Source organism: Sceloporus undulatus, chromosome 2 (assembly GCF_019175285.1).
Source record: "Sceloporus undulatus isolate JIND9_A2432 ecotype Alabama chromosome 2, SceUnd_v1.1, whole genome shotgun sequence".
In the NCBI taxonomy this organism is placed as follows: Eukaryota; Metazoa; Chordata; class Lepidosauria; order Squamata; family Phrynosomatidae; genus Sceloporus; species Sceloporus undulatus.
The window spans coordinates 286,298,288-286,317,252 of NC_056523.1; the positions used below are offsets into that span (position 1 = coordinate 286,298,288).

At 38.8% G+C, this 18,965-nt stretch overlaps 1 protein-coding gene across 2 annotated transcripts in view; it reads right to left on the reverse strand.

Annotated features, from left to right (window-relative positions):
- Nucleotides 1-196: 196 nt before the first annotated feature.
- Nucleotides 197-18,965, reverse strand: part of ATG10 (autophagy related 10) — a 142,206-nt gene continuing 123,437 nt past the window's right edge. For both annotated transcript variants that reach the window (XM_042452478.1, XM_042452477.1), the window contains 3 exons: nt 3,177-3,274; nt 1,803-1,918; nt 197-842 (listed from right to left, as the gene is read on the reverse strand). In XM_042452478.1, the coding sequence (XP_042308412.1) occupies nt 1,807-1,918; nt 3,177-3,274 (210 nt within the window). In that variant the 3' untranslated portion in view covers nt 197-842; nt 1,803-1,806. The remainder of the gene's footprint in view (nt 843-1,802; nt 1,919-3,176; nt 3,275-18,965) is intronic.

Genomic DNA, 18,965 nt, shown 5'->3' on the forward strand with positions numbered 1-18,965 from the left:
GTGAAGATCTAAGACAGGAGACGGATTTGGGTGAAAAACAAACACCATGTGTTTATCATGGTGTGTAAACTAGGTGGTAAGGTATGGCAAACTGTAGCTTTTCAATATATGTACATGTCATCCACAGATCACTTTGACTATTGCATATGAAGATCAATGCAACAATTTCATCCTAAATCCTATCAGGCAGTGTGTGAAGATCTAAGACAGGAGACGGATTTGGGTGAAAAACAAACACCATGTGTTTATCATGGTGTGTAAACTAGGTGGTAAGGTATGGCAAACTGTAGCTTTTCAATATATGTACATGTCATCCACAGATCACTTTGACTATTGCATATGAAGATCAATGCATTCAATTTCAGGCAGTGTGTTCTGTAATGTGCAGAAATAGCAGCAAGAGAACAGCTTGCAAAAAACAATCACATTCCATGGGGCCTCATGAGCTAGCAGTAAAGGTAGAGACTTATTATTACTGTAAGCTTCAAAGTCCTTTGGCAGTCCCCCCCCCCCCCCCAAGCCTGATAAGTTGTCTCAAATCAGTCATTCGATCAATTTAGGGAAACAATATCTTTTCCACTTAACATTAGTCCAGCTATCACATGAATTGACATCTTTCTCCTGATGGGATGAAGCATCATCCTTGTTACAATTAGAAGTGATTTCAAGGCTTGGTTATCTTCAGACACATATCAGTGAAATTGGATCTCCACTGAAACATCTTGTAGTGATTGCAACAGCTTGTTAGACTTGATGTTTTACTTAGCTTCATATCTGAGATGAGCTACAGCACCAGAGCAGCACCTTTAGACTCCACCACTGACAATGCTCTTTTAGAGAATCTGAAACAACAACAATGAAAAAGTAATGAGAAATAGTGAAATAATTAAAATTAAGATGGATGTCAACTTTAACAGAATAGCTCAAGGGGTTGTAAGCTTGCTTAAGTCAAGTCACTCCTGATTTTATGACCTCGCTCTCAGTTCTTATTGCCAAGTTAATGGCAATGTTCCAATATGATCCATCTTGGCAGGAAAAAAAACCCTATTCATACAGTTTATATGAAAGGCTTAGGAACATAGTACATAGTCAGCCTTCAAGCCACTTCATGCAGGAATTACATTTGCAACAGCTATAACAGTGTCTCCAAAAGAAGGATACAAAGTACAAAGAAAAGGGAATTTTTCTCACTCATGTAATCTTACATGTGAGCCCTTAATTAGCCATAATTTGGGCTAATGTCACTGCTGACATAGCACTTAGCCATACCTAAGATGGGTGGGAGGAATTATCTCTGGGGAAAAAGGAAGAGCTCAGTGAAGGTTGTCCACCATTATGTGACCTGTTCCCAGTCTCTTAACTGGAGTTCACTGGATACCCTACTTAGTTCTGTCCTAGCCACAGAGAGTGGATTTTTGCATTACAGTGCCAACCAAATTAAGTAAAATGATATCAGAGCATCAAAATAAAAACACCAAATTGTACTGTGAAAAAATAAGCAGAAGCAAACACTATTTTTTAAAAGGGCTGGGCCTCTTTTGTATATACATATATAAAAGGTCTTGCCATTAAAGAACATAAAACAAAAAGGAAACCAAAAGAAATCCAGGGAACCACTTTTAAGTTAAAAACATTACGAATAAACAAGTGTATATGCATAAGTATAAAGCTATCATCAAAATACTGTCAGCAACAACATAATATTTTGTTGGTTTAGAAGCAAAAACAAAAGGTTTTGGGCTATCTGAAGAAAAAGATACAATTACTTTTTAAAATCTAATGTTGAGTAAGATATGGTTCACCTCTTTAATCAGCACTTGTACTCTGTTCAGCAATGGCTTTTGCATAACCCAAAGGAAGATTGAGACCCACCACTGGGCCTACAGTACTTAACCATGCAATGATGTAATTTGTACTCCTACAGAACAAAAAAGAAAAATAGGCATGTTATACTTGGGGTAAAACTGTCTTTAAAGTAATTTTTAAAACTTGCACACCTATTTTAAAAGGCTCCCGTTTATTTATTTTTTAAAAAATTACTATGATATAGAGATTTGTTTTATTACATAGTTTAGGAAAGAAAGTTACCTAAATTAATGTAAATAGAAATTTTGACCTTCTGGTCTAGTACAGTTCATTTAGAAGCATATGCTACATAAATCTTAGGCTGCTCTATAGAGGATCAAGGATTACTTGAAAGCTCCATGATCTGCCTCATAAAGAAGGAGTACCTCCAGAAATATTTTTGGTTATAGATATGAAGTGCATATTCTACACTAAACAGTACTAAAATACTGATCCAGCCACTTTCTCTGTAAACTGTGCATTGATAAATATATAATAAAACTGCTGCAACCAGAATATTAAACAAAAAACAAACCAAAAAACTGCACTATGAAAAGTCAGTAAAGAAGATCTAAAATAAAATGCAAAATTCAGTCTACAAAAGCCACACAAAGCTCATCTAGCAAAACGCCTGCTCAGTTACAAACATTTTACATAATTATTTAAAATCCTGCAGCACTGGGCACTGGTGGGTTTTACAAGGCAGAATATCTCAAAGCATCAGTATCAGCATACTCTAAGAGGGCCTAAGCAGCTGTGAAGAGTGATTTGGAATGGACTCAAAAATCACATGGAAGCTTAATCTTTGTTTCTGACCTTTCATGTTATTTTCCCTTCACATATCTGTCTTTACTACTACACAGCTCATACTTTTCAAAAAACTGAAGACTGAAATAGGCAGAACTAGTTGAATCTTTCAAAAGTACCCTAAGAACTATATCTGGCTTATGGATCTTAAAGCCTTTTAAGATAGATATTTTGAGTTTTAACATTATCAGCAATGAAGTCAACCAAATAAAGATTATATTAAGCATAACATTGTCCACAACAAAATGCCCAGGGTTACATTTGAGACATAACTAATATGTCCAAGGATAATTGTGAGCAATTTAATGTGCTCTGTATATTTAAGTTTGTTACGCTATGACATGTAACTTTACAAAATCGAGCCTTATTTCCCATCTGAATTTGTCTGACTACAAAATAGTGCATCTTCAAGGAATATTTCATTACTAGAAATGTAGGTAGACATTCATTCATGCTTTAATGTGTTCATGAAGGGTGGGTATAACAATTTAGAAAGGCTAACACTTTGCATTCATGTAAATTACCTCCTTTGTTTATGTGAACCTGATAATACTGAAGCCATGAACTCATTTGTCCGACAAGGGTGAAGGAAAAAGAAAGGCTGTCCAAGTAATGGATGTTCCTGAAAAGAAACAAATTTGTTAGTAATTTACAATAATTTCCTTGGTTTTCATCTTTCTCATTTTATAGATGAAAAACAGAAGTTGAGACATAGTAACTTGTTGAAACCGTTCAAGAAAATTAAACCTAAGCTGTTACTTGAACCCAGATCTTTTTTATGTCGAAAAGTATTTTCAATAGACCATGTTGCTGTATTCACCAACAAAAGCGTTTGTAACAACACACCTAGTAAGTTCACATAAATGATTTTTTAAATGTATACATTTTAATATAACAATATGAGAAGGAACATCTACTGGTCTTTGTTTCTCTCCATCTTTCATCCAGGAGGCAGTCTACCAGACTGGAAAAAAGGAAGTAAAAGAAAGTAAAAGAAAGCAGATCTCCTGAAAGCCAGGCCTGTTGGCTTTGCCTCTCCTTGACATCCATCAGTCATTTTAACAGGCTCAGGAACCTCACAACATTAAGAACATGTCCCTGCATTTTACTCTCCTTTTCACTTCCCATCATCCGCTTTTCTACAGCTCTAAGGCAGGGGATACCTTCTTTTTCACTTCTCTCTTATTTATTTGTCACTCTGAAAGTCTTTCCACCCTGTATAATGGAGCATAAATGAAATGATTTTGTGTACCAAAAAAACCCAAAAAAACAACCAAATCTGAAAAATAATTGTAGCCGTGTGCAATCACAGCATCATATGCGCATTATCCGGATAATACTAAACAGCAAGATAAGGATTTTCCAGGTACCCTTTCAGGACCTTCTTAAAGATATTCAAGACTATCCTTAGCTCATGTTATTATGTCACAGAGACATGTTCCAAGCTAGCTTTTAAAGACTACACAAGACAAAACGAGCTTTCAAAACTAAATTACATTTAAAGAAATTAAAGTGAACAAATAAAAAAATTAAAAGATTTTTAAAAAATATACAAACATGTACTGCCTTTAAGAGCCATTTTATTTTCTTGGTGGTTCGGAGAGAGATTTTACAGAAGTAGCATGATTCCATTTTTATATACACAACTGGAAGGCTGTTCTCTTTCTGACTGGACCCACTGATTTCTGCAAAAGCAGTAAAAGTGCTATTGAACCCCATTAATCACTTTTGAGCTCAAAGGACAGAATCTGCATTTAGCTCATACACAGAATCATTTTGATTATGTTCCTAAAGTTTGTCATCACTCCTTATGAAGACTCTGAAGATACATTTAATTTCCTCAGAGACTTCTCCCACCTCCAGGTATAATGAGTTTTACTGGAACCTGATATACCCTAGCCATAAGGACTGTTTTCTAGATATAAATGTATACTCAACTGGAAAATAATCACAGCTATCTGTAAGAATAACATTTTTCCACTGATCAATGTACATCATCATCAAATCACCAAATATACTTTCGACTACAAATCCTGCTTCATATGATACACTTTTGTAGACTTAGAAATAAACTTCCATGTCTGCACAAACAAGGAAACCTAATACGAAGGCAGCACTTGAATCTGACTACCCCTCTAGGTGCTGGAACTCTGCAAACTTACATTTTTATCTCTATACTCTGAAAACTGAAATACATGGACTTGGGAATTATACACATCTATCAGCAAGTGCATGCTTTTTTATTACTAAGTTATAAATTATTTTAACTCTGTACAGAGAATATCGGAAACAAATGAAACATCAGCACCACTTTAGAAAAACAATGCATTATGTATATTTCAGGGCAAGTAAAGGATAAGGATGCTGAGGATGGAACTTCTTTCCAGCTGGGTCCTTTCTTAGAGGCATTTTAACAGTTTTAAACTGAGCTTTAAATTTTCAATTTAATTGAAGTATTACTGAAGTATTATTTCAGTTAGTCAGTAAGTTTAATAACTGTCATTGTACTGTTTTATTTGACATTACACTAAGTTGCCATTAGTCCCATCTTTGGAAGAACAGTAGTATATAAAACCTCTGGCTTTTCTTCGCAAACAAAGATTCAGGAAGGACTCATCTCGCGCTTTCTACAAGCGCGTTGATAAACAAGTCCAGTTGCAGAAAGCACAGCAGAAGGTCTCCTTGGGTGATGTTTCCGGGTTGTGGTTCTTTCTGCATTGTCGTTTCTCTTCAAGACTCGTTCAGCGTGAGCTTTCAAAAAAGGCTGCAGCATTGTGGAGAGTGCGTCTCCATGCCTCCCGATGCGAGTCCAGGGCGGACCATTGTTGGTGATCAATTTGGCCGAGCCTGAGATGTTGTTTCAGGGAGTCCTTGTATCTCTTCTTTGGAGTGCCCCTCTTACGCTGACCCATGGCAAGTTCACCATAGAATACTATTTTTGGGAGGTGATGGTCCTTCATCCTAGAAACGTGTCCTGCCCAGGGCAGCTGCATCCTCAATAGCATGGCCTCAATGCTAGTGATCCCTGCTTGCTCAAGGACAGCAATATTTGTCACATAGTCAGTCCAGTGTATATTTAGAACTGTGCGTAAACAGCGCAGATGGAAATGTTCAAGGAGTCATAGGTGTTGGAGATAGGTGACCCACGTTTCAGACCCATAAAGGAGAATAGACAGTACAATGGCTCTATACACACTGATTTTTGTGCTTCGCCTCAGGTGTTTGTTACTCCAGACACTTTTGTGAAGCCTTCTGAATGCACTATATGCCTTTGCTAATCTGTGATCGATCTCTTTATCAATCTTGACATCTGAGGAGATGATGCTTCCCAGGTAGGTGAACGGCTGGACGGACTTAAGCACAGATTTGCCTATAGTGATGTGGGGATGGTAGTGTTCTTCCTGAGGTGCAGGCTGGTAGAGAACTATTGGTATAAAACCAATAACATAAATAACACTACAGTGCAAAAAATGCACAGAGACAGCATATTTTACTTAACAAGACAAAGTGAAATTGAACAATATAATTGTTTCTAGTTTCTTTAGTTTTAATCTGAAAGATTAACAGTCTATAAACACAAATTCACACAAGGATGTTGCCATCTACTAGCTGTACAACAAGCGAACTGTTGCTATTATGAATTATCAAGTTAATGCCAATCTGAATGAAAATATCTAATTCCATTCAGTTGCTAAACTGAATCCAAAATGTGTGTCTTTTAACTGGCAACATTTTTTTTAGTAACGATGATAATATAATGATAACAATCAGAAAGTAAAGTCAAGCACAAAGTAAAGTCAAGTGCAAGTAGCTATCTGTAAGATAGGACAAATAATTATCTTCTCAAACAGGCTTCTGTCCAGGAAAAATGTTCTCTATTTTGAGCGTGGCTAAGAAGCACATTGAGTAACACCACATGTTGGGCAATGGGCTGTTTGAGGTACAACGCAAATGTTGAAAGGGTTTCTTCTTTAATTTCAGCACAATGGACAGATGAAAGGAATAATTTAAATGTAGATTTGATCAAGGGTTTGTTGCTGGTAAAATACAATATTAAGCATTTGTCTTGCTCAGAGTTCTATAAGTATATTGCAAGATAACAAGGCATTTTAACAAAGATAATAGGTTCATCAGAAAAATATAGTTGAGTAGTAACATACAGTATATGTAATATAGCTGTAAATAAACCATATGAAATGAATTTATACTTATATTAGTGTTTTTAGCTTTTATTTTGTAAAGTCTTATATTTTATGGTGTCATGTCCTCCTTTGTGGTTATGACAGCTGGTCACCCTGGTAGTTCCCATCCCATGCTGTACCTCAGCCTGAGCCTGTGCAAATGAACAAGCCACATATTTCATCCCAGTTTACCCCTACCATCTCCCACTGTTGCATCCCTTGTGTTTAGTTTAAGATTGAACACAAGGAAGGGGTCTTATACTCTATAAAGCAATAGGCCACAGAAGGAATAAGTATCACTACTATATAGCGTTGGTGACCACCCTACCTGAAAGCAACCTTTCGCATCTATAACAGCATAAGAGTTTTTCAACTGTAAATTGTGGCTTCTGATTCTCCATGTCAAGGTCTTCTGTTTGAATAAGAAAAATGGCATTTGCTCCTTAAAACAAAATATGTTTTTTCTCTAGCAATTCACAATAGCTTTGTGAATGACCACATAAGCCAGGACTGTAAGCACCTGCCAATCAAACATCAACTTTGTTTATCTCTGCTAGTCTAGAAATAGAAGCCATAACACATAAAATTAGGGCCAGCCACCTAGTACCAAATATGTTTAAGTATCAGATATCTGCTATGTTACCTCATGTTTTCTGTTTGTGGCTATGATTCCTGGAAATCTGTATTAAAAAGACTGGTGATAGCATAGCTTGCACAGATACAGTATCTTATACATGGCATGACATGTCAATCATAACATGGTTTTCTCAAACTTGCATAGGTCTATAGACATAAAAGAAATCTCACATACTGAATTTACATTAAAGTTTAATATACTTTTATTAATTTTATTCATGCAGTTTAAAAATATACTGTAATCTTCTTACCTAAAAACTATGATCAACATAGTTAATATTGTGTATAAATCCATGATGTATGCTTTAAAGTATTGGCAAAATAATTTATAATTAACATATTCATCAAATATTTTATTCCAAAAAATAAAAATTAATCCTCTCACATATAAGAATCTTTATATTTCTTTGTCCTCAAACTCTTTTTAAATAAAGAGTGTGATTCTATGATACCAATAGCTCAGAGACCAAGAACTGACAAGCAAATCTATTGATTTTTCTCCAACATTTTCCTTGACCTACATCTTGTGTATTTGCACCTAGTGTAATTTTTAAGAATCTTTTTATCTGATAATTGCTCTGATATCATGAAGGTCATCCCACTGTCAGACACCATTTTCTGTTTCAAAAATATTGCATTTCCCCATATTCAAATTAAAACATGTAGTCACTGGGGAAGGCTAGAAGGGCCACTACAACATGAAACACTGTCTGATGAGTGTCAGAAGCAGTATCATACTGAAGAATCACAGTGGCAACAATTCAATAAGCAACATATCCCATCTGCAAAAAAGTGACTGTATCACATTGTGCCCTGCAAGGCCACACAAAACATTACAGACTTCAAGCCAATGTGATGGTCAAAAACCCTGCTCCTGCAACCCCTTGTATGTAAGCAATGTGGCTAGTCTCAGGGCCAATGATATACACAGGAGGCTCCTTACTTTGTAAAAGCTGGAGGCAAAGTTTCTCACTTGTCCCTCTTCCTGCAGTCCTGGTGACCTGCTCCTGAAATGCTCTTAATAGCAACACTTACAAACTCATGTCATTTACTTTTACTCTCACACACCAGGCAGTATATTGTCTACTGAGATGTTATATTAACTACTATATAAATAAAAACCAGTATCTATTTTCTATAGATTTTTGTTTATGACAAGTCAATTTCAGTTAAGGAAGTACACACTCTGTCTCAGGGGTGGGAAAAGTACAGTCCTCCAGATGTTCTTGAGCAGCTAGTCCCAACATTCTGCACTGCTGGCTACGTTGGCTAGGGGTGATGGGAAATATATCTGAAGGGCTGCATTTTGTCCACTTTGATCTACCCCATTCAGCAACAATGGTCCAAAACACTGCAGAAATAATCCAGTTTGAGACTGCTTTAACTTCCCTGGCTCAGTGCTAGGAAATCCTGGGAATTGCAGTTTATTGTAGTTTATTGTAGCACCAAACCTACAGAGCTAACAGAGAAGGCTAAATACAGTGTGCCCGCGCCATACGCGGGCGCGCCATACGTGGCCTTGAGCATACGCGCTCAAGCCGTGGGGCGTGCGCAGGGCGGAAGGGGCGGCATGTCCCATTCAATTGAATGGGCGCACGCGCCCGTTGCGCCCCGCGCGCGCCTTCACCGCCGCGCTGCCATGCACGAGCCCCATTGTTTCCAATGAGGCTCGAGCATAGGCGGAATTTGCCTTACGCGGAGGGATCTGGAATGGATCCCCGCGTAAGGCGAGGACGGACTGTATCTCACAAAACTACAGTTCCAAGAATTCCCTAGCATTGAGCCAGGGCAGTTGAAGTGGTCTCAAACTGGATTATTTCAGATCATTGTAAGATTATAGAATCTAAGAATTGGAATGGACCACATGGGCCATCTAATCCAATCCCCTGCCATGAAGGAATCCACAACTCAAGAAGTCATGAAACATGACCATCCATCTATTTAAAGACGTCCAAAGATGGAGAATTCATCATCCTCTGAGGCAGTCCATTCCATTGTTGAACAGCTCATATAGTAAAGAAGTTCTTCCAAGGTGGAATTTCTTTCCCTATAATTTGAACCCATTGTTTCATGTTCTGTTCTTTGTAGCAGCAGAAAACAAGCTTGCTCCATCTTTGACATCCCTTCAGATACTTAAAGATAACAATCATGTCTCCTCTCTAGTCTTCTTTTCTCCAAACTAATGCAACCCAGCTCCCTAAATTGTTTTTCATAAGGCTAAGTTTCCAGACATTTCGTCATCTTGGTTGGTTACTCTTTTCTGAACATGTTCCAGCTTGTCGATATCTTCTTGAACTGTTTTGCCCAGAACTTGACACAGTATTCCAGGTGAAGTCTGACCAAAGCAGAGTGGCACTACTACTTTCCTCTGGAAACAATACCCCTGTTGAATTACATTGGCTCTTTTAGTCATTGTATTACACTGTTGACCCACGTTTAGCTTGTGGTCTACTAAGAACCCCTAGATCCTTTTCACATGTACTGCTTTCAAGGCAGATGTCACTCATCCTTTGTTTCATTTTTTTCTGCCTAGATTTAGTTCTTTACATTTATTCTAGTTGAAATTCACAAGTGTACATGTCAAGTTGTGCATATTATTGACATCCAATGCCACTCCTGCTCCTCTCATGTTTGGTCTATATCTCTGAACAGGTTATACCCTTCCATTAATATATTCTGATCATAAGAATTACCCCACCAAGTTTCAGTGACGCCTATTAAATTTCTCTGTGTTAATAACTCAAGTTTATCTTATTTCTCATGCTTTGTGGATTAGTGTATTTATATCTCTGTGCATTAGCGTAGTGGACCATTCTCTCTACCTGCTTCTTTGTTATTGTTTTTTGTCCACTGTCTGTTTTTTTGTACTATTGGTCCACTTCCCCCTGTATTGTTCCCAGCATTTGATGTCCCCCTGCACTCTGGAATAATATCTTCTTTCCCCATGTAACTCAGTTTAAACATTACCCTCCTTTAATTATGTGTAGACTGGATTACCATTAGTAATTCTAAATTCTAGAATGCAGCAAAATCACAATGTCACTATTAATTGTATTGATCTCCTAAGCTGCTACTTTAATTCTCAGTACCTTGAAAGAGAACACATGAGTTCCAAAAATCAAGCTGAGCTTTTAGAGGACAAGTTCAACCATAGTCTTTTCTTAGTGAGTTGTTAAGAAGATTGATATAAATCCAAGGTTAAACCAATGAAATTGAAGCACACTGAAACATGTTGTGGATAATTGCCAATGTAATGAAAGTTGGAAGAGTTAGTTGCTCAGGGAATTGGTAATGGAACACAGAGCCATTTATTGCTAGGTCATGGGGCCAAATTTGGCCCAGACTGCTAGTATCAGAAAGTTATTACTATACTATAACCTACAGAAAATTAATTGATAGTACTTACTTTATCAGAAAAAGTATTAATCAGTCCCTCCTTTCCAGAACAGAAACAATAGAATAAATTGGTCAGAGTGATTTAATATGATAAATACATGTACATGGTGGAGATACTGAATTTCATAATATTGCTATCTAAGAATATAATATACATTAGATGAATAAGCCAAAACTGGGATAAAGTTATTGCTATATATTTAACGTAAGTCAAAGGATCTGTGCACATATCTTTAGAGAGCTTCCCAATCATATTAGATCTGTCCTGATTTCTCCAGCAGAATAATAATAAATAAACTTTTAATTATGAAAACTATTTTCATTGATTAAGTTAATCAAGAAGTTTGTATTATTTAAGGAAAAAAACTTTTCATAAGGACAAATAAAACTGTGTGTGGCTCACAAATGCTTCTTTTGGTTTCTTCTGGCTCTTTAAAACCAGTGTACTATAACAGAGACTTATTTCCATACCACAAGCTCCTGAAGAAAAAAGAATGCTAATTGAGGGCTTAGCATCACAGGTAGTTTGCTGCTCAGCAGGCAACCAACACTGCTCTTTGAATCAGGCTGGAAATGGAACAGCTACAAATGTCCTAGCCAATTCTCCCCATTAAGTCACTACTAGTTCTTCATCAGATCACAGCTTGAAAAGTTCCTACAAGTCCCAGAATCCCTCCAAGAGTATGATCATTTAAGCCAGTATCACCCTTGTCCACTTAATATACCCTCTCTTCATGCATTTGCTAGATTAGCTTTGAAAGAAACTACAGTACCTATCTTTTCCCTGCCTGAGCTATAAACTAGGGCTGAGGGGGTAGTGATTATTAAAAAGGGAGGGCACAAATGGGGAAAGAGGAATGCATGAAGAATACAAAAGTGCTAAAATTAGTATCTTGAAAAATCTCTATTCTCTATGAATTTTTTTACTGTTATGTTTGTTGGGCAAGTTCAAGAAATTCTCCCCACACAGAATTAGTAATACTTGGTTTCCATATGTCAGGTTTATTTATCAGTTACAGAAAAGGGTAATGAATCACACTGATATTTGCCAGCATAAAACTATTTAAATGAAAAATCAACTTAGTTTACTTATAAATTAATCTTTTGGGAGTGAAACTGCCACTGCAGTAGACCATTCCATGATTAATAGAATTTTGCAGGAGTCAATCTTGACATTTTCAGGAACAAAAACTTCTGGACCAGAATAAAACAATGCAATGTGGAAATATTTTTCTGAAATGTAAACACTAAGATCTTTGAAAGGAACTTGATACTGATATAGACATAAAATGAAATGAAGTTCTATAAATTCAGAACTTCTTTCCTTTGCATCTTTACTCATTCTCACTTCCATTTACAGTTTCTATCTAGTTTGAAACTTGAACTTTCTGTTTAATTTTCTTATCCAAGAAGTAATATGAAGGAAATGCCACAACATTTTAAATAACACACTGACTCTAGTGGTAATCACTTTTTATTTCTGAAATGACCATGTTAGAGTGTAAGGACAGGAGGTGTCAACTGTGAAGTTTCTGAAAAAACCCTTTTGATCACCCACACTGAAAAACAGGCCATGTGATGGCCTAAACAAAAGGGGAAAGTGTTTTGTTTTTTTGCACTGTGAGCAACACCACCATTCAGTGATGACAGATCTTTGTTGGTTCATGTCCTTTATCCTCCTTTTATCATTGACTAAATAAAGTATCATTTCTAGAGATCTCAACATGAAAGCATATTAAACACTCTCGTTTACTACAAGAAAACAAACTGTCCTGAAGTTCAAGGACTGACAAAGCAGAACTTTCAGATTGGTTTATACAACTTTAAACAGTAAGCACACAGTGAGATAATCCCTAAAATAATACATAAAATATTATCCATGTCAAATTTCAATTAACAACGAATGTCACTTTGGGGTAATGGATACAGCAAGGTAATTAGTTCTGGATAGCTAGTATTATGTGTTTTACTTCCCTTCCCCCAAACAGCAGGTACTGTATTTTGTTGTCGGTACATTTCCTGTAACAGCACCATTTATTTTCTCTGTCATAACTGAAGTTCCTCCAGTAGTAATGGCTTCTATTTTCTCCAGTGCTACATTAAACTGCCTTGGAGCATCCATCATAGCATTTATGGCCTCTCCATTTCTCCCACAGTGGAAAGGGATTGTTGTCCAAAGCATCCTCTGTCACATCTAGTTTTGCATGATGTACCTTTGATGGAAATCATTCGTAGAGGGATGTCAAGATTTTATCAAGGGCAGAAGAAAATATTTTTTGCTTGAACATTTTTCTACTATCACCTGAGACCTCAGCTGTACTTAAGGCAGAAAGTGGGAAGAAAAATATAGTACAACTTCTTTTCTAGATTTTTTGAGAAAAGGCTTGTGAATAAAAATAGGTATCTTCCTCATTTCCCCATTTGCAAACTATGGTCAAAGGAATTATACTGGCAAATTTCAAACAGTGTAACCAAAGTGCATACCAAAATAAATAATCTTCATGTTTGACATCTGGCCACAAAATAAATACTCTGATCTACCAACATAAAAAAAGCAAATCAGTGCAGCTCAACACAGCAGAACAACAGTTTTATTCCTTGAATTCTCCCTAATGATCCCCTGCATGGAAGCCACTTTCCTCTTAATCCCTATATTGTTCTAGCAAAAATAGAGAGGGGAGGGAAGAAAGATAAATGTGGCTGAGGACCATAAATGTGGATGAGGACTGTAATTCATGTAGGCTTCCTTAATAGCACCACCAGTTTCTTCTTCTGTTTATAGTTTCAAGCATAAGTTGAAAGAGGTGCTGGAAAATGCTTCCCTACCAATCATTCTCTTTGCTATTAGAGCAATGGGGCTTTAGCACACAACTCCTTTGCTGCAACAGCTCCGCTGGCTGTCAATCCATTTCCGGACACAATTTGCTGGTTTTGACCTATAAAGTCCTATACAACTTGGGTCCAGGCTTTCTGAAATACCGTATCTCCCATAATAATAATAATAATAATAATAATAATAATAATAATAATAGAGCTTTGAGATTGTCTGGAGAGGGAATACTCATCTTTTCAGGCTCATTCAGTGGAAATAAAGGAGGGGCCCTTCTCGGGGGCTGCTCCTAGATTTTGGAAATCGCTCCCAAGTGAAGCCAGGATGGTTCCATCCCATCTTCCTTTTTTGCAGCTGGTAAAAATATTTTTGTGCCACCAGGCTTTCTCATACTGATCTGGGTTTGGCTTTGAAATGCTTTACAGATTTATACAGAGTTTTTAAAAACAAATTTTGTTGCCTTGAGTCCCTATATTGGGAGAAAAGCAGGATACAAACAAACAAACAAACAAACAGTCAGGCTTTCCTGCATGACTCTACCTTATACATGCTGTCTCTAGAACTTTCCCCCTTTGCTCAGTCACAAGTGTGGGGAAGTAGCTAAGCAATCACACCATCTGACCAGAGAACCTGCAGGTATGTCCTTTTCCTCCTCTCTTAAAATGGTGAGTGAGGCTCTGCCAAGCTGTTCCTCTTCTTGAAGCTTTCCAGTAGAAGGTTTAGGCACTGCATACATATATTTGAAGGCAGTAAAGTGTATAGGTTTGAGTGTTGGACTACAACTCTGGACACTAGGGTTCAAATCCTGTCTTGGACATGGAAACCTAGATTAGGTGACATTGGGCAAATCAGACTCTCTCAGTCTCAGGATGACCACGAGAAATCCCCACTGAAGAAACATGTCAAGAAATCACCATGATAGGGTTGCTTTAAGTTGGAAACAAATTGAAGGCACACAACAACAAGTTTTAAGCTATTAAACTTGTATACTGTCTGTTTGCCTCACTTTGCTAAAGCTAGTGTCAGAGGCACCCAAGAGATTCAGTGCTTCCTCTTGTGAACTCTGCTAAAGGAGTTCTGCTAAAGTTCAGTCTTCATCGTTCCCAGAAAAGGGGCTTGTAGTAGAATATTTTCAGCTAGGTCTTTCTAATAGGAACTTAAAAGAAGCACTGTCTACCATTTCTACCTGCTCTCTCTAATACAGGGTAGCTCATTTAAAGTGATATAGCCTGTCGATCCAAATCCCAGTCCGCTTCCTAGTCCATCACTGTCACTGACATTTCCTGTGTGTATTTTAACAAATAAATAACATCTGCACAAATGTAAAGAATACTCAAAGAGTTGTAAAAAGAAGTGACCATTAATATTCAGTTACTTGGAAATAGGTGAGAGGAAGCAAATGGATATATAACAGAATATTCAAACCCTATTGTATTATATATTATACCACATAGTATCACTATAAGTACTGCTGTCTTATATATTTGTGTTATATTATCAATATATATCACTTGGTAAAAAGATATAAAGGAATCTTGCAGTACTTATGAGACTAAGAGCCTTACTTCATGAGGAAAGAAAGCAGAAATAGAGCTGGAGAATAGCAGCTTTCTCCGTGCCTTACCTTTTAACATTATAGCACTTCAGTTCTCTGTTCAACAATAGACATGCTTTTACAATCATTGCCTGCAGGAACCAAATGGAAGTGCTGTAACATCATGCAGTATGACATGGACAAAGCTGCAACACTCAAACTCCATTTACGCTTTCTTTTCTCATGCAATAAGAATCTAACTCAGGAAAAAAAAATCGAGCACAAGCTTTTGTGGATTCCAGTCCATTTTATCCGATGCATGTCTCAGAGGTACTCTTTTACTGCTAAAATAAACTAACACAACTATGAGATAAAATAAATGGTGGATAAGTTCTTATTTGTTGCTCTTACTGTTGCTCAATTTATCAGGGTTGTTTTCTTTTTTTAATGAACAGACATTTTCCTTTTTATAGGAATATACAGAGCAGTTGTGAGAATGAACAGAACTATTTTATTCCTACATGAAAGAAAGGTTCTTTTTATTTCAGAACAGATTGCAGTAAAAAGCTCGAATTTTCAAGGCCAATTAGCTAGTTTCAAATCTTTTTTTTTTGTACTCTGGATGGGAAGGGGAGCACCTGACATTTATGCTAGAACAAGGTGACCAGATGTCATCACTGCAAAGGTGGACAAGGCACAACAAAATGTAGGACATTCAATAAAAAGGTAGGACATTACAAAACAAAAGCTAAAAACACTAATATAATTCAATTCATATTGTTTATTTACAGTTATATTACATATTTTTATTATGTACTCTATTTTTCTGATGAACTTATTATCTTTGTTAAAAAGCCTTGTTGTCTTGCAGTAGAACTCTGAGCAAGACAAATACTTAAAATCGTACATTACTAGCCAAAAACCCTTAACAGAATCTACATTTAAATTTTTCCTTTCATTTGTTCATTGTGCTGAAATTAAAATAACCTTTCAACATTTGCACTGTGTCCTCAAGAAGACCATTGCCTAATATGTTTGCTGTCCTATTCCCCTCCAAAAAGGAAACCCCCTGAGCACAGGGGGCAAGTCTTATCTGCTGCTGCTTTGATGAAAAAAGAATTTTAGAAGGATCCATTCTATCCCTCTATTTGCAGTGAGGACAGACTGCCAAGTAGATACATTTCTCAAAGGGGGACAGCAAAAGTGGTGTTACTCAATGGGCCTCTAAGTCATGCTCATAATGGAGGACATTTTGGAATTCTTCCTGGACAGAATGTTGAAATGTAGGGCATGTCCTAGAAAAGGAGGACATCTGGTCACCCTGTGCTAGAAAGGTAAGATTTTTGAAGCACTGTACCTTTGAAAAAGGAGACATGCCATCCAGCTCACCAAGATCAACGGTGAACAAAGATTTAGGAGATTATCACACGCACCATGCCCCACCATTTTCCTGACAAGATAGATGTGTGTTTAACTGTGAAAGACAGGTCTTATTGCATTCTCCTGGGGCTGGGCGTAGGCAGCCCTTATGCAATTCGGGCTTATCTCACGGCTTTTCAAGGATGGGATTTTCAATCCTTATGCAACCCATAAGGCTGGGTTGCACACGGGTTGCATATGCCTGGCCCTGAGAGAATGCGACAAGACCCTTCTTTCACAGTTAAAGGCACATCTATCCCATTGAAAAATGGCAGGATAAGGCATGTGCAATAATCTCCACAGAAGAGATCGCTCACTGGCCAGTTTGCTATAGCATTATGAAATCTGAATGTACAGTGGGCCCTCCTGAGCATACACGCATGGCAAATCTGGGAAATTTCCCCAATGGCGGCATCCCTCTCCTCTCCTCCCCTCCCCCCAACTCTTTCTTTTCCTCTCTCCCTCCCTCCCTTTTCTTTGCAGCGGCCGCCACCGCCTACACCTCCTTACCGGCACGGCCGGAGTAAAGGCCGGGTGGGGGTTTTGGAGGCCTCCAGCCTGCCACCTGGCCCCTCTGCGGCTGTGGCAGAGGATCAGTGCCCGAGGCCTCCGAGGCCTCGTCGCCGCTGCCACCGGCACCTCTGTGCTGGGCCCCAGTGGGGCTCTTGGGGGCCGAGAAGCCTCCAGCCCGCCACTCGGCCCTTGCACAGAGGCGGCAGGGAGGAGGCCTCTGGCGCTGCTGCTGGGCCTCCTCCCCGCCGCCTCCATTCAAGGGCTGATGGACGGGCTGGAGGCTTCTCGGCCTCCAATAGCCCATCACCTGGCCCTTGAGCGGAGGTGCCGGCGGCAGACAGGAGGCCAAGGAGGCCTCTGGCACTTCTCCTGGGCCTCCTCTTCACTGCCACACCTCCGCGCAAGGGCCGAGTGGGGCTAATGGAGGCCAAGAAGCCTCCAGCCCGGTGGAGGCATGCAGGCCAAGGCGGCAATAAGGCCCTGGCGCTGCTCCTGGACCTCCTCCCCACCGCCTCCATCTTCTCTGAAGATGCCAGCCACAGATGCTGGCTAAATGTCAGGAAGAAACTCTTCTAGAACATGGCTACACAACCCAAAAAACCCGCAAAAAAATATAGCTTGGACAGGCCTAATAATAATAATAATAATAATAATAATAGGATTTATTTATATGCCACCCAATCACTGGAAATCCAGGTGGCTTACAACAGAGGGGATAATAGACAGTTCCCTGCCCTCAGGTTTACAATCTAAAAAGACACGACACAAAATGAGAAGGGAATGGTGGGGGGAGGGTATCAGGTCCAGCATTCTTCTATCCCTCTGAGGCCTGGACCAAGGCAGATGGACTGGAGGGAGGGCTCTTTTTCTTAATCGACGCTCTTCAGGCCCGATGGCATTGGGCCTGTCCTTTCACTCCCTCCAAGGCCAGAAGATGACAGTTGGAAGGAGGGAGGGGAGGGCTCTTCCTCTTCAGGCCCGATGGCATTGTGCCTGCCCTTTTGCTCCCTCTAAGGCCAGAAGATGACAGTTGGAAGGAGGGAGGGGAGGGCTCTTCCTCTTCAGGCCCGATGGCGTGGGCTGTCCTTTCGCTTCTCCTCTAGCCAGAAGATGACAGTTGGCAGGAGGAGGGAGGTCTCTTCCTCTTCAGGCCCGATGGCGTTGGGCCTGTCCTTTCGCTACCTCCCAGGCCAGATGATGACAGTTGGAAGAAGGGAGGGGAGGGCTCTTCCTCTTCAGGCCCGATGGCGTTGGGCCTGTCCTTTCACTCCTTCTAAGGCCAGAAGATGACAGTTGGAAGGAGGGAGGGGAGGGCTCTTTGGGGGAAGGTTTTCTCTTGATTTAACCACCTTCACAAGTATGGCTAGTATGGACCCAGGAAGGAGCCTTCTAATGGCTACTCTTAGGATATGGAAGTCTCTGCCAAGGGAGGTTCTCTTAGTCCCCTTTCTGCTCCCCTTCCACCTGTGGGCCAAGACCTTCCTATTTAAATAGTTCTTCACTTTTTAATCTGGTTAGGATAGTGAAATGGGTAGTTTTTAATATGGGTGGGACAATGCAATAGGTAGTTTTTAATGTGCTTTTAACTGTTTTAAATTAATATTTTACTTAAGAGGATTATATTTAATTTTATTTTTTTTTAAATTGTGTTCCAGATTGTTTTTAGGTGTATTGTTGTAACATATAATGTTAACCACTTTTGGTCCCATATGGGAGAAAAGTATGGATATAAAATAAATAAATCAATAAATATGGATGCTGGGACCAATTTGTGATCCATAGTTGTCTGTGAAACATGAACACT